Source organism: Ochotona princeps, chromosome 14 (genome assembly GCF_030435755.1).
Source record: "Ochotona princeps isolate mOchPri1 chromosome 14, mOchPri1.hap1, whole genome shotgun sequence".
Taxonomy (NCBI): domain Eukaryota; kingdom Metazoa; phylum Chordata; class Mammalia; order Lagomorpha; family Ochotonidae; genus Ochotona; species Ochotona princeps.
Genome location: NC_080845.1, coordinates 31,473,146 through 31,487,592, shown reverse-complemented (window position 1 = coordinate 31,487,592; position 14,447 = coordinate 31,473,146). Strand labels below are relative to the sequence as shown.

Below are 14,447 nucleotides of genomic sequence, written 5' to 3'. Positions count from 1 at the left end.
GGTCCCTCCTCCACAGAAGGTTCACACAACCTGTCCACACGCCCTGAGAAGTGGGTTCCTTCATCCAGTTGCTCAAGGCATTTCATCCCTCCCCCTGTCCATTGTTTTCACTAATGAGCTTACAACTTCTTCAAGGTCCTGATCAAACTTTACCTGCTGTGTCCCACCTTCTGCCGCCAAGTTCATCTCTCCCCCTATGAAAATGCTGCATTGTGAAAATCCCTGTCTCCTGTGTACTCCTTAGGGCAGGTGCCATGTCTTGCTCATCTCCAGATCCCTGGGACATGGGCCTAAATATTTGCTGAATGAAAGAGTGACTGGCGTCACTTGTTAAGGGTTAGATTAACCAGAGTGGTAAAAAATGTGGAGGGAGATGGAAGAACAGCTTGATTTGACTGGCACAGGAGACAGTGCAGCAGGAGCTAAAACAGAAAGGTCTCTTGAGTAGATTTTAAGGGATCTGGATAGCAGCAGAAGGAAGATGCCAAAATTCTGGTGGCCCATGGAGAGCCAATCAGTCTATTGAGCAAGTCTGAGTCCATCTGAATCTCTCTCATAGGTATGTGCAGTTTCCTGTTCACACTGAAATTGGTCTCCCTAGCTCCCCTCCACTGACTCACCTTCAGGTTTTACCCAGCAGCCTGCCCTATCCTTTTCTCTGTTCTCTCCTTGGACGAGAGCTAGCCAGAACAAGTGGGGGTCCCGGCTCCCCCGCCTTCCATCTTCTTTGCCCAGGGGCCGGGAAGCCAGCCAGTGTTAGCTGAGGCTGGCAGGCAAGCAGCCGGGTGGTGCCAGGGAGAGCCCATGCAGTGCCAGGTGGCGCCTTGGGTTCCAAGTTGTGCCTGTAACTTCGATAACCTTCCCGGAGTACACACCTGCCCCTCACTCCACCCTTCCTCAGGCCCTGGTATCGGGGGAGGGGGCACGAGGCCAAATAGACCCGCGGGACTTTGGCTCTGCACTCTACAAAAGGGCACTCTGTGAGTCAGCCCGCTCCCCTACAGGCTCGCTCCTCCCCCACCGGCTCCAGTTTCCAATGCACGTAGAGCCCGTACACACCGCGTCCCGGGGCACCCTACCATCAGCCGCATGGCTCTCGTGGGCCCCTGCCCCTGCCTGCCTCGGCTGACCCCCGGCCCCACCGCGCATTCGCCGCTGCTGCTGCTGCTGCTGCTACTGCTGCTACTACCGCCGCTGCCGCTCCAGGTGTGTGCCCATCCACAGAGCCTGCCCCAGGAAAAGGGGGATCCCGCCCCTGGGGGAGGTTCATCCGGGGAGGATGATCCCCCAGGCGAGGAAGACCTGCCCAGTGAGGAGGACCCACCAGGGCAGGAAGATTCCCCGGAGGTGGAGAGGACACCAACTGAGGAGAACTCCCTGAAGCCAGAGGACCGACCCACCGCGAGAGCTCCTGTGCATACCCATGGTCCCCCGAATAATGCCCACAGAGGCAGAAAAGGTAAGCAGCCGGTGGGGTCACGCCTCCCCTAGCCCACAGAGCCCGGGTCCAGCCTGTAGTTCTTCAGGGAAGAAGAGCCTGCCTCTCCCAGACACAGAGGCTCGGCATCACCAGTCCCCTCTGCTCTGTGCCCACCGGCTCCAAGATGCCGGGTGGGGAGAAGAGGGAGGGAGGCGCGGATGCAGAGACGTGAGCTGGAAGTGATGGGAAGGCGAGAAACAGGCAGGCGGCAGAAATGAACGTGCAACCGAAGGCAGACACAGCAGCGGAAGGAGGCAAAAAAGTAGGAGGGGAAAAGAGGAAAAGGTGGGAGCTTTGAGCGGGCATCCGAGGAGGAGGAGAGGTTGCAGAGGCCGCCTCATCTCGCATCTAGCCAGAGAACAGTAGGGATCTAGGGGCTACTCGGGCTCCCAAGCCCCCAACTTTGGTTAAGGAGTGGGAGACCAGGAAGAGTGGAGGGATGCTACGGGGAGTGAGGGGTGGGGGTGCTCGGAGAAGGGAGAGTGGCCTGCCTGACCTGGGCCCGGGTAACGAGCTGTGTGGGGTCGCCCACACAGACCCCAAAGCTAGGGTCCCACGCGAGCCGGCTGGGCCGCCCGTCATTCACACCCAGGGCGTGCTCTAGGCTTATCCGCTGCTACCTGTGCGCGGCGTCAGCCAACCGGGAGCCGCCGCACTCGGGCTCCAGGGCAGGACCGGACATTCACGGGAGCCTGCTGCCCTGTGTCCTTTCTGCAGGAGAAGACCACAGCCACTGGCGCTACGGAGGTGAGACTCACAGCCGCCCAGGGCCGACGGAGCAGGCTCCGCAGCTGCCTGACCCGCCTGGCCTGCCGCCGCCTGGCCCGCCCACTTGGCATTTCCCGCCCCCCTTACCTCCCAGGCCCACCTCCTCAATTTCTCCACCCTGGTCTCCCCCACCCTCTAATCCCAAATTCCCGACCAACGTCGCCAGATGGCCTCACCAAACTCTCTCTCAACTCCATTCTGCCCCCACCAGGGGATCCGCCCTGGCCCCAGGTGTCGCCTGCCTGCGCCGGCCGCTTCCAATCCCCGGTAAACATCCGCCCCGAGCTCACCGCCTTCTGCCCGGCCCTGCGACCCCTGGAACTCCTGGGCTTCGAGCTCCCGCGGCTCCCGGAGCTGCGCCTGCGCAATAATGGTCACACGGGTGAGGAGGGCTTTCTCGCCAAGCCCTGGCTAGCCAGCCGCCGCTGGGACCCTGTGTGTGGGGTGGGGATGAAGATGAGGATGGGGCGGGCCCAGGGTGCGGCTGGGCGGTGCTTGTGGGGTGGCAAAGGAGGAATCACCCGCTGCTCCCCCTCTCAGTGCAGCTGACTCTGCCCCCGGGACTGCAATTGGCCCTGGCTCCTGGCCAGGAGTACCGGGCCCTGCAACTGCACCTGCATTGGGGATCCGCGGACCGCCCCGGCTCAGAACACACCGTGGACGGCCACCGTTTCCCTGCCGAGGTGAGGCGAGGAAGGGGGGTTGCTGGGGCGGAGCAAAGAGCAGCCGAGCAGGGCTGGAGATCTGCCCCACTCTTCCTCTCCCTCACGTCCTCTCCAGATCCACGTGGTCCACTTGAGCACCGCCTTCGCCGAGATGGGCCAGGCCTTAGGGCGCCCGGGAGGCCTGGCAGTATTGGCTGCCTTTCTGCAGGTGGGGCACCTGGACACCCTCCCACCCATCCCCCAGCTCCTGGTCTGTATGTCTTGAAGTGTTCAACAGTGGGAAAACAAAGGAAATGTTCCACGCACTGGGGCTGTGTGGTCCACTCAGGCCATGGCAGGTGCACCAGACTGGACCTCAGCCCAGAGGTGGTTCTAGTGTTCTCCAGTACTGCATCAAGGCCCCTAGTGGCAGCCAGTGCTTAGCGACCTCTTTGGTCCAAATTGACCAAGGACACGTTCAGAAAAACTAGAGAAGGTTCGCTTACCCTGCAACTGCCTAATGCCAGCCTCTGAACACAAAATTCAGAGAAGCAATGGCAGGGAAGCCCCACTCCCTCCCCACCCCAAGTCCAGAAGGAATTGTTCAGATGCCTGCAGCAGTGTTGTGGACACAGGTCTGTGTGATAACTTTCTTCAGGGGGAAACCATGGAGTGTGTAGGTTAGCGATGAGACAGAGAGTACAAGTGCACAGGGCCCAGCTCCCTGAGGCCATGCCTCCTGGCCAAGCAGCCCCTTCTTCCTGTCTCCTCTGGTTTGCCATTCAAAGTCAGTCCACGGAGCCTATGAGTTTGCATAGCTAGAGTGCGTATCAGCTTTGAGTAGTGATGCATGAAACCATGTGCCCCTTACCTTTCTCAGGGCTGAGGCCTCAGGGAGGACCACGGTGGAGTCCACCCACGTTCAGGCCTCCAGCCAGGGCCTTGCATGCATGTGTCACTGTGTCTTGCGCTGTCATCCCCAGGAGGGTCCGGAAGAAAACAGCGTCTATGAGCAGCTGCTGTCACATTTGGGAGAGATCCCCGAGGAAGGTCGGTGCACTGTTCTGGCCACCCCCACCCTTGTGCCCCACCCTGTGTGCCCCACGCAGTTCATAGAGAACTGCCCAGGGGAGCCTTAGGCTGGGGTGAACCTCAAAGTGTCAACTGTTTCTGATCCTTAATTCTGAAGCTGACCAGAGAGCAGCTGCTGACCTCCAGGATTTACCATTCAAAACCGAACAAAAAGCAAAATCAGGCCCCTCCCCACCCCCCCAAAAAAACCCTCTTCTCCACTACCAACCACCACCACCACCACCAAATGGTGTTTCAAACTTTGTGAATACTTTTGGTGAAAGTGTTCCCTTCTCAGTCTGAAAGCTCTCCGGGTTGATGCTAAACTGGAGGGTTCTGTGCCTTGGCTTCCGTTTGGCTCGTTTTCCTTTTTGGCGGACACTGGGTTTCCATCCATGGTCCAGCTTGCAACACATGTTGGCATGCAACACACAGAAGAGCCAGAGAGGGAGCTAAGGAGCCTCTTACAGTCGTCTCCAAGTCTTTCCCTTTCTCTAGAGTTGCAGGAAAGGGACCATTCAATGTAGAAGAGGCCTCAGGGTGTTTGTGTTGGGCTGCTGAGAGGTGAATTGGATCCTTGGAATTTCGAGGGGGGGTAGTCAAGGTGAGACTCCAAAACAGGTGTTCTCTCCAGGCTCAGAGACTTGGATCCCAGGACTGGATGTGTCTGCGCTGCTGCCCTCCGATCTCAGCCGCTACTTCCGCTACGAGGGGTCTCTGACCACACCCCCCTGCTCCCAGGGGGTCATTTGGACTGTGTTTAACCAGACAGTGAAACTGAGCGCAAAACAGGTAGGGTTCACTGAGGGGGTGAGACCCTTTGGTTTCCTGTGACCGGGAGCACACTTTCACTGTCTGCCCACCTCCCTAGCTCCACACCCTCTCCGGCTCCCTCTGGGGATCTGGTGACTCTCGGCTGCAGCTGAACTTCCGAGCAGCGCAACCTTTGGATGGACGAATGATTGAGGCCTCCTTTCCCACTAATGGAGATGGCAGCCCCAAACCAGGTGCAGCTTTGTGTGGTACCCCTAGCCACACGTCCCTCATCCCCTGCCATGTTTTCACTGTGTGAGTGTTCGGCGCAGGTGACCACAGTCCGCAGCTCTAATGTCTTTTCTTTTCCTTCAGTCCACCTGCACTCCTGCCTTGCCGCTGGTAAGTCTAGGTCCCTGGCTGCTAGTGCTGGAGGACACCTGGGAGCTAACTAGAACCACCTCCGCCCACCTCATCCCCATATTCTGTAGAATAAACCCCTAACCACAAAGTGATACAGTCAGACTCCCAGTGTTTCCAAGGCTGAGCTGATCAGAAATCCAGCATCCCTCCCCCCTAGCTTATGGGAGGTTTGTGGTCCCTCCTGAGCTTGCCCCAATCTCTTCTGGGGGCTGAAACCTTGGGGCAGGAGTGGATATGGGGGACCCCTCCCTTCATTCCCTGAGGCAGCCCTCTTCTGCCCCCACCACCAGGGGACATCCTGGCCTTGATTTTTGGCTTCCTCTTTGCTGCCACCAGCATCGCCTTCCTCATGCAGATGAAAAAGCACAGGTATCCATCCCCCTGAACCTCTCCCTCTGGCATGCCCTCCCCCTCAACATGGAGTCACATTTCATGCAGGTGGCATGCAAAGGAGGTTCTTGCAGGCCAGATTCCTGATGAGGCTTTCCTGTTGTATAGTGACAGAATAGAGACTAAAGCAGGCGTCAGCTACCACCCTGCAGAGATGGCAGAGACTGGAGCCTAGTGGCCCGGAGCCTTGGAGAAAACAGAAGCACAGAACGGCTGGAGGAGACTTGGGTGGACTTATCATGCCACTTATGCCACTTCCTTTTTGCCCTCCAAAGAACTTTTTTAAAAATAAATATTTGTAAGAAAACACATGGGAGTCACCTTTGTACCCAGATAGGAAGGAGGGGATGTCAGTTTCCTGCTGCTACTGTGACATCAGAAATGCCCATTTTTCTCATATCTCTGCAGCCAGAAGCCCACAACAGATCTTACAGGGTGCTCCAACCAAGGGCTGTTTCCTTGCGTTTTCCAGAGTCCAGATGCCACCTGCTATCCCTGGCTTGTGGCCTCTCCTCACATCCCCTGCTACTGCCATTGGCCTTCCTGCCTCCCTCACATGAGGACCCTGGCCATTACCCAGAGGACTGGCCACTTCATCTCCTATCTCATCGCCAAGTCCACCATCCTCTGTAAGGGAACCCTTCACAGGAGCAAAATTAGACTAAGTGGACTTTACCTGCCTGGTGCAGATGTTATCTGGAAGGTGGGCAAATAAGATACTGCTGCCAGGGCTCTGTGTGTGTGTGTGTGTGTGCGCATGCACGCTGAGAGGAACAAGCTGCAGAGAGTATATAAAAGCCTTTCAGCTCCCACACCACTCCAGAATACCCTGTGCTGCCTTTCACTGTTCTGCCAGCAGAGGGAATGACCCTGCCTGGCTGCCCATGGGAATGGGGCCATGCTCTGGGCAGCAACTTCGCTATGTGGGGAGTGAGGTGTGACATCGCCTTGTCCTCCTGCCCCGTGGGGCTCCTCTGCTGCATGCAGCCTGTTGATGACCCCCATTCCTCAGCAAGGCAAGTGCTCCCTGCCCCATGACCCCATTTCAGAGCAAGGACCCAGGCCCAGTATGCCCACTCAAAGGTCCTCCCGTGTCCATGGCCAACACCAAAGCAAGGCAGAGTGGGCCTGGCAAGACCAGTGATGTCAGTTTTATTGGGTTGAGGTGGCAGCAGCCCACCCAGACAGGGACAGCCCTCACATGTTGTTGAGCTCCAACAGGGTCTGGTCCAGGGTCTGGTGGATCTCCACGTTCTCTTCCTTGGCACTGGCCAAGGTCTCTGTGAGAGGAAGCAGCACATGAGCACGGGGAGGGGACACACAGGGAACTCACAGATGGGAGGGTAGGCATCACACAGGGGACACGCACACACACACACACACATGCACGCACGCACGCGCAGGGACCTAAGGGCTCCACGGCAGGGGAAGACACATGAGCTGACCAGAACAGACGTCAAGGGATATCCTAGCCACGTAGTCATTTACCCTGCTGCTTCAAAAGACTTGAGGTAATGGAAAACAGAAGGAAAAGACCAAGACAGGGAAGAAGGAAAAGGCTCAAGGCAGAAAACAGACCTGTAGCTGTGGCCAAAGCCCCACGTTGCTTCTGAACTTCATTCCAGAACTTTCTCCACCTTCCTGCTGCCTCCCCACTCCCTGGCACCTCACCACACTATTTCCCTGCCAGTCTTTTCTGCCACATCCTGGCACTGCAGCTGAGTGCTCCAAGGCCAGTGATGGACACATGATGGGGTGGTGTCAGTGTGGTCCTTGGTGAGGCCACCCATGCCCACATGCAGCAGTGAAGGTCAGAGTGAGGCTGGGGGTGCGTGCACAGGGGTTCCAGTGTGAGCCTTGGGGTGTGGTGAGAGGGCCCAGTGCAGGGCAGGGTGCTTGTGACAGGCATGGGCTGTTGGTAAGGGCTTGGGTGGCAAGAGTCAATTGGTGCTCTGGGGGACAGGAAAAGAGCATGGAGACCAAGTTCAGAGTTTATTAAAGCAGCAGAAGAGGTGGAGGCCAGCAGGTGCAGGGGCAGCAGAGAGAAGGTAGGATGAAGCCAGTGCCAGGGTACGTGGGGTCGGGATATGTGGGGTTACTCCACAGGCTGCTCCCAGCCTGATTGTGCCATCTTGGCAAAACTATGCTCCTTCTGCCTGCCTCCCCTCCCCCAAGAGAATGGAAAGAAGGGGGAAAGGGGGGCCGAGGCAGCCACACTGGGTGGGCTCAGAGGGAGGTGATGTCGTTGAGTGCGTTGTCCAGCTCCTCACTGATGGCCTTGTACTTCATCTTCTGTGCATAGACTTCATCTGTCCGGGGGAGGGAGGCCAGGCAGGAGTGTGGGGAGAGGGAGTGGAGGGAAAGAGGCAAGGAAGGAGAGAGGGCGATGGAGAGAGAATCAGACAAGTGGACAGGGCAAGAGAAACAGGCCAGAGGACAGACTGGACAGCTGCCAAGGTTCCTTCCTCCACTTTGCGTCCCCTCTCTCCTGCTCCCTCTGTCCTGCAGCTGTACCCCAAGTTGCATGTCCCTGAGAAGTTCCTGCCTCTGAACAAGCAGGTGTGCTCACTGCAGGAAGAGCAGGTGTCTGAGCCAGACAGTAAAAAGCCAATGAGCTTGCTGCCTGCCTGGGAGGGTGGGAAGCAAGGGATGCAGGTGTTTTGAGAGCTAAAGGGTTACCAAGGAATAAAAAGGAGAGACAAGGAGAGTGTTGATCTAGGGTAGTCACAGGCTAGCAAATATCTTCTGCCTAATCCAGCTTCAAAGAATCTTTTCCAGTAAGGTTACCATGAAACCTCAATGCTAAACCAAACGGTTCTCTGTTTTAGCATGGACACTCGGTGCAGCCATGAAGAGAACTGCTTGGGGTCCCCAACACCTCACACTGGAGTGTCTGGGTTTGAGTCCCAGCTTCAATTCCAACTCTAGCTTCCTTCTCCCAGTAGCTGGGTCCCTGACCTTGACGTGGGAGACCTAGGCTCCTGGCTTTGGCCTGGCTTAACCATATCTGTTGTGGGTTTTATGGGAAGAAAACCCATGGACAGATAGAAGGTCTTTTTCTGTCTCTCTTCCTTTCAAATAAAATGAGAGAAAAATCAGTGAAGACGTCTGTATGATGTAACTGTGGAACTCCACTGTGCTGCACGGGGCATAAAACTGGTGAGAGCCAGGGTGCATGTGGTCTGAGCAACCAATAGCACCAGCATTACCAGGGAGCCAGGCCAAAGTCAGCCCAAGCTAGAGAGAGGGCCCAGGGCTCTGTGTTCTCAGAGAGCATGACTCCTGGGTGAAGCTCATGCAGGATTTTAAATCAGAGAGGTTTTAGCTGTAATGGGGAATGACCAGCTATGAGCATCTGCATCGTAGGCCTCAACCACACAAGTCTGCGGACTTCTGAGTCACTGATCCCATGATCATCATCAACAAATTCAGTGGAACAAAAAGATAAGGGGTAGTCTGGGCATGGGCTGGTTTTAGGAGGATCAGGTGTACCGGCGGCAAGACGGGGGAGGGCATCCTTACCTTCCAGGTCATCGATGGTTTTCTCCAGCTTTGCCACAGACCTCTCTGCAAACTCTGCCCGGGTCTCAGCCTGAGAGTCAAGGCGAGATTAGTGGTCGGGGTTTGGGGGGAAGTGGATGCAAACAGTGAAGCCTGCATCCAGTGCTCGCTCCCATCGCTGCCCCCCAGTTCCCCGCCCCAGGGACAAGAGTGACTTGAGGGAGACCAGCAATCGGAAGGAGTACTCACTTCCTTCAGCTTCTCCTCCAGCAGCTTGATCTCCTCTTCATACTTGTCCTCTTTGGTGGAGTACTTGTGGGGACAGACACGCATCATCAGCACCTCACCTCCTCCAAGCCTGCTTCCTTCACGCAGCCCTCAGCTGCTCCGTGTGAATCTGCCCCTCCTCCCCTTGCAGGAACCCATCCTCACTACCCTCCTCTACCTTGTCGGCTTGGGCTTCCAGGGATTTCAAGTTGTTGGTAACAATTTTCAGCTCCTCCTCTAGGTCCCCACATTTACTGCAGGTGTGGGGAGGGGTGTGGCGGGGCAGGGTGTGAAGGCACAGGGAGGTGAGGCAGTGGAGGTGGAGCAGGTGCAGTGGGAGGGTGGAGGAGAGAAGAGCAGAGCAGAGGTGTGAGAGTGACAGTCGGCAGAGTCCCCAAGCCCTGGGCCCTCCCGACCCATCAGGCAAGAGAGAGGGGCCTGAGCTGCAGAGCTGGAGGGGAGGTGAGCTGAGAGAAGGCACAGCTGCCCAGACAGGCCCGGAGAGCTCACTACCTCCTCCTCCGAGGCTATCAGGGACTTGAGGGCCTGGTCCATGGTTCGGAGTTCCTCCTCCAGCTGCCTGGCTCGACTGGGGGCGGCAGGCAAGGGTCAGAGAGGACAGGAGCTGATCCCCACCCCGCCAGCAGCCCTAAGCCCTGGGAAACTGCCTCCCCACTGTACAGAGGGGCCATTGCCAGCTGCTGGTCACCCTGGGGTGGCGTTCTTACCTCTCGGCCACCTCAGCTCTCTCTTCTGAGCGCTCCAGCTCTCCTTCCAGGATCACCAGCTTCCTGGCCACCTGGCAAGGAGCAAGAGAAGAGACTCAGTGGCTCTGCAGGGGTGTGGCTGGGGAGCAGCAGCAAGCGGCAGACAGACAGGGCAGGGCAGGCACCTCCTCATATTTGCGGTCCGAGTCCTCGGCGATGTGTTTGGCCTCCTTCAGCTGCATCTCCTGCAGTTCCATCTTCTCCTCATCCTTCATGGCCCTGTTCTCGATGACTTTCATCCCTCTGAGAGGTGAGGAGAGCATCGCGAGGGCTCAGGACCCAGAACCGGCAGAAACAAGTCCCTCTGCCCGCTGGCCCTCTCTCCCAGGCCCCCCCTGCCCACCTCTCGCTCTCGTCGGCTGCCTTCTCAGCCTCCTCCAGCTTCTGGAGGGCAGTGGCCAGGCGCTCTTGTGCCCGGTCCAGCTCTTCCTCTACCAGCTGGATGCGGCGGTTCAGAGAGGCCACATCTGCTTCAGCCTATAGGTCAGAGGTGGGAAGTCAGAGGTCAGAATTCTTGGTCTGTTCTAGGTGAGGTCAGAGAGGTTCCAGAGGCCAGGGAAAGTGTTCTCAGAAAGGATCAAGGCTTCTCAGCTTCTAGACCTTCCACCTATTTGGCCTCCATCCTCTTATGCCCAGGGGTTTTGGGCTCCAGCCCCAAACCTGCATTCCTTGCCAGACTCCACTCGCCTGCTACAGGGCCTCCCTCATCTTGCCAGCATGCACAGCTAATCTCGCGAGGGTTTTCTGCAAACAGCTCCTTCTGTCTCCTGTGAGGGCCCTCCAAGGAAGGGCTGGGACCAGATCCAAGCCATCAGGGCCTGGCCCAGGTAAGAATCAGGGCCAACCAGACGTCACCACTGATCAGAATAGCCAATCACAGACCGCAGCTCAGGGATGTCACCAGCTTCTAGGCAGACTAGCCGCCAGAAGTCCACGAGGCAAGCCAGGCCAATAAGAAACCTTTGCAAGGGCCAAGGAGACAGGCAAAGGCAGCACAGGGGCAGTGTGAGCGATGGGTCCCTAGCCTCTGATCTTGTCACAGGGAGGCAAAAACCACACAGGGTGTTGGAAAGGCCCATAAAACCTCATACTTCCCTGAGAACAAAAGACAGGGCAGAGCGAGCTGGACCCCAGGAAAATGCTCAGTGGGCAACCCCCTCAGGGGTTGCGAGTGTCTCAGCTCCAAGCCAGGCTGCTGCCTCTGAGCCATGGCACGGCCACTCCACACTTGTGTGACCTCTGGCAGCAGCTTTAGCCTCTCTAAGTCTCAGTTTCCTCCTTTGGAAATTGGAATTAACAATCCCAGATCCTCTGTAGTGGGAGGGCTGCTCACATGCAGGCTTCCAATCATTAAGCAACTCCACCTTCGTGAGGCTCTGATTGCGGCAGCACAGGCCACACTGGGGAGATTGGGGAGAGGGGGGGCGGGAGCTGGGACCACTGCAGTGAGATCCCACGGGCAATGGGGGGAGGTGCATGAGTTTGTTTGCTTTTTAAAGCTCCCAACTGATTCTGATGCCAAGTCGAGTGTGGGAAATCATGATGTCATAGGAAGCACTTGAAGCACACTGCCTACAGACAGCCCACATGCCATCAACATGGAGCTACCTGCGTCTCTCCCTCAACGACAAAGACAGAAAGGTTCAGCGAGACTTCAGATTGGGGAAGAATCAGTGTAGGCGAGGGGCAGGGCAGCCTCAGGGGCAGAGGGTACAGAGGGCAGCACCACTGGGCAAAGAGAGACCCAAGGCCCAATATAGAAAGTATTTTGTAACTTGTTCCCCAGGTGCTGAAGGCACCTGGAGGTCGGCCACCCAGAGGACAAGGGCTCAGCATGGCATGGGGCCAGATGACTCAGTGTGGAAGGATTCTGAGGACAGCACCGGGGGCTGGGAGGACAGACTCCAGGAGACACTGGGAGCTACTCCACAGAAAGGCTCCGTAAAAGGAAAACTCTCTCCATGAATCACAGTCAGGCAGCTCACGGCTCTAGAAGATGTGGGAAGTTCTGGGGTTTCTTTCCCAGGACTGACAAGCGCCACTTCTTATATGGGGAGCAATTTCCCAGTCGGGGGCAGTGACTCTCTAACACAGGCTCTCCTGCTCCTGTTGGACTCTAGCAGAGAAAGAGGCAATGTGTTCCTGAAGAGCCGAGTCCAAGAGCACCTTTGGGTGAAGGTGGACAGGGCAGCCCTGCTTCCCCAGCTCCATCACTGTCCCCTCTCCCTCCCCTCCAGCCCCCAGCCAGCTCCTTGGGTTTCCAGTCCTGCCTCCAGCTGCACTGGGCCCCAGTTATTTATAGAGTGTCAGGTGCCCAGGGTCATCTTGGCGAGCAGCTGCAGGTCAGTCCCCTCCCAAGTGCCAGGGCTGGTGGTGAGGCAGCACTGGAGGTCAGAGAATCCCAGCCCCGGGGGCTGGAGAACTCAGATGGCAGCAAGGATCAGACCATGCCCTCCGCTTGCCTCAGTCCCCACTCCAGGACACCCCAACACTAAGCTCATCTTACAACTATCCTAGGTGGATGGCAGCTGGGGAAACTGAGGCAAAGTGGAACTACCTGCTGTGTCCTGGTCATTTGGCTCCTCTCCTACCTTGTTTATGGGAGAAGAGGGGGTGGAGGAAATTGGAGAAGCCTGCTTGGGACTGTGGGGTGGGTGGAGACATTTCAGGGTAAGCAGGACCTGCCAAGGTGCCTTGCCTTGGCATAGGTGGCCCTGTGGCCTGGTGTGGTCCCAAGACTGACAGCTTAATGAGGGTAAATGAGGAGTCTCAGAACCTGAGCTGGGGCCTCCAGGGCACAACAGGATAGAGGAGCCAAAGGTCAAGGCCAAGGAATTTCTAACGGCCCCCTCAGCATGTAACTGGAGTCAGGTCCCTGTCTTTGGAGCCCTTGTCCCCACATCCCATGCACCCCCACACTTCCCCAAATGTAGCTGTAGTGGCCTCCTGTCCAATGTCCAGTCAGACACAGATGGCAACTCCTTACATGCCCACCCCCAGGACTACCCCCAGGACCACCCCTGGCTGACCAAGAGCTGGAACTGAGTGGAATCACAAGGCCAAGTCCGTGGAGGGTGGAATGACCTGCTGTCTGGGGTTATTTGGGAACTTTTGTCTTAGTGGGAATCCCAGACAGGAAACCTCCGATCCTGGCCTGGTCCTGGGGACAGAGTTAGGCTCCTTTCTCCCCTGCTGGGCACTTGGGGCTGCTGGCCAGGCCACTGGCTTCTCCCCAGCTGGGAGTGGGGGCTTCCAAGTCCACACTCACGTCCGTGGCCTTCTTCTCAGCCTGCTCGAGCTTCTCCTGGGCGTCCTTCACCGACTCGGAGTACTTCTCCACCTCGTCCTCAGTCCCTTTCAGCTTCTTCTGGAGGGCTTGCTGCTCCTCCTCCAGCTGCAGGAGAGAGGGGGCTCAGGTCAGCTGGGCCTGCCAAGGGGGCTCAGTGGGAGGGGGTGCTAAGACAGATCTGGAGGGTGCTGAAGAGGAAGAAGGGGAGCAGAGGAGGCCCTTGGAGCCTTGGAGAGAGAAAGCTTTCAACTCCAAGGAGCAGGACCTGTCATTGGGCAAGAGTGGAACTGGGGGGCCTGGGGCTCCCCAGCTTGGGGGGGTACTAGATGGCCCACCAGCCTTCACACTTGGCGGGGATGGAGCGTGAGATGAGAGGGCCCAGCCCACCGAGGGTGGGAGGAGGGGCGGCCCCACCTGCTTGCAGCGGTCTTCGGCTTGCTTCTTGTCGGCCTCGGCCTGCTCGGCGCGGTCGATGGCGTTCTCCTTGTCCAGTTTCAGCATCTGCATCTTCTTCTTGATGGCGTCCATGGCTGCGGTGGGGGGGCGGGCCGGCCAGCAAGGAGCAGTGAGGACCTGGTGGACTGACGGACGGCGCGGACCCGGGGAGCACAAGGGTGCTGGGTGAGGAGGACCGAGCGGGACTGGGTTGTCCCCGACTGCGTGGGGGCGTCTAAAAGGCCGGGAGGGATCGGGCGGAGCCGGGGCCCAGGACCCTCCCCCGCCGCGGCCCAAACCTTGTAGGGGCAGAAGCACTGCCCGGCGGGTGTGGGGGCGCGGCAGCCACCCTCTACGCCCAGCCCCCTATGGACCGCCCCCCTTAGGGTCCCTCCCCTATCTCCTGTCTCCTCCCTTTCCAGCTAGCCGTCGGAAGGGAAAGCTGCCCCTAGTCGCGGCTCCAGCCCTGGCGCTGCGGAGGGACGCGCACCCTGGGGCTGGGGGCTCGGGGCGTGCTGAGTGACAGCCGGGCCCAGTGGCAGCTGCGGCTGAGGCCCCTGGGGCTATTTCGGGGCGTGAGCTCACGGCAGCTGCCTGGGCACAGGGACCCGCGGCTCCCCCCCTCTCCTCCCCACTCATCTGCAGCAGCCGCTGCCCTT

At 58.1% G+C, this 14,447-nt stretch overlaps 2 protein-coding genes across 5 annotated transcripts; one reads left to right on the top strand and one right to left on the bottom strand.

Moving 5' to 3' along the window:
- Positions 1–944: 944 nt before the first annotated feature.
- On the top strand, positions 945–5,956 carry CA9 (carbonic anhydrase 9). The gene is made up of 11 exons (XM_058672731.1): positions 945–1,459; positions 2,198–2,227; positions 2,460–2,630; positions 2,789–2,931; positions 3,029–3,121; positions 3,876–3,942; positions 4,598–4,755; positions 4,835–4,970; positions 5,092–5,118; positions 5,430–5,508; positions 5,638–5,956. Exons 1-11 carry the CDS (start codon positions 1,090–1,092, stop codon positions 5,702–5,704), a joined length of 1,341 nt encoding a protein of 446 aa, XP_058528714.1. The 5' UTR covers positions 945–1,089; the 3' UTR covers positions 5,705–5,956.
- Positions 5,957–6,665: 709 nt separating this feature from the next.
- Positions 6,666–14,135, bottom strand: TPM2 (tropomyosin 2). Of its 4 annotated transcripts, none has more exons than XM_004581007.3 (9): positions 13,768–14,135; positions 13,333–13,458; positions 10,408–10,541; positions 10,190–10,307; positions 10,026–10,096; positions 9,811–9,886; positions 9,280–9,342; positions 9,052–9,121; positions 6,666–6,809 (listed from the first exon to the last, which is right to left on the bottom strand). In XM_004581007.3, the coding sequence occupies exons 1-9, from the start codon at positions 13,879–13,881 to the stop codon at positions 6,727–6,729; spliced, it is 855 nt and encodes a 284-aa protein (XP_004581064.2). In that variant the 5' UTR covers positions 13,882–14,135; the 3' UTR covers positions 6,666–6,726. The 4 variants fall into 4 exon arrangements, with proteins under 4 accessions (XP_004581064.2, XP_004581066.2, XP_004581065.1 ...); XM_004581009.4 differs by lacking the exon at positions 9,811–9,886 and adding an exon at positions 9,476–9,551 and having other exon boundaries at positions 13,768–14,012; XM_004581008.3 differs by lacking the exons at positions 6,666–6,809; positions 9,811–9,886 and adding exons at positions 7,503–7,838; positions 9,476–9,551 and having other exon boundaries at positions 13,768–14,013.
- Between the last annotated feature and the right edge of the window lie 312 nt (positions 14,136–14,447).

Coding starts and splice junctions, on each gene's coding strand:
- TPM2 (XM_004581007.3), bottom strand. CDS start 13,881: ATGGACGCCATCAAGAAGAAGATGCAGATGCTGAAACTGGACAAGGAG. Junction 9,887..10,025: donor AGAGCTGAGGTGGCCGAGAG/GTAAGAACGCCA, acceptor TGCCGCCCCCAG/TCGAGCCAGGCAGCTGGAGG. Junction 6,810..9,051: donor AACCATCGATGACCTGGAAG/GTAAGGATGCCC, acceptor TTCCTCTCACAG/AGACCTTGGCCAGTGCCAAG.
- CA9 (XM_058672731.1), top strand. CDS start 1,090: ATGGCTCTCGTGGGCCCCTGCCCCTGCCTGCCTCGGCTGACCCCCGGC. Junction 2,932..3,028: donor GCCACCGTTTCCCTGCCGAG/GTGAGGCGAGGA, acceptor CGTCCTCTCCAG/ATCCACGTGGTCCACTTGAG. Junction 5,509..5,637: donor ATGCAGATGAAAAAGCACAG/GTATCCATCCCC, acceptor CCTGTTGTATAG/TGACAGAATAGAGACTAAAG.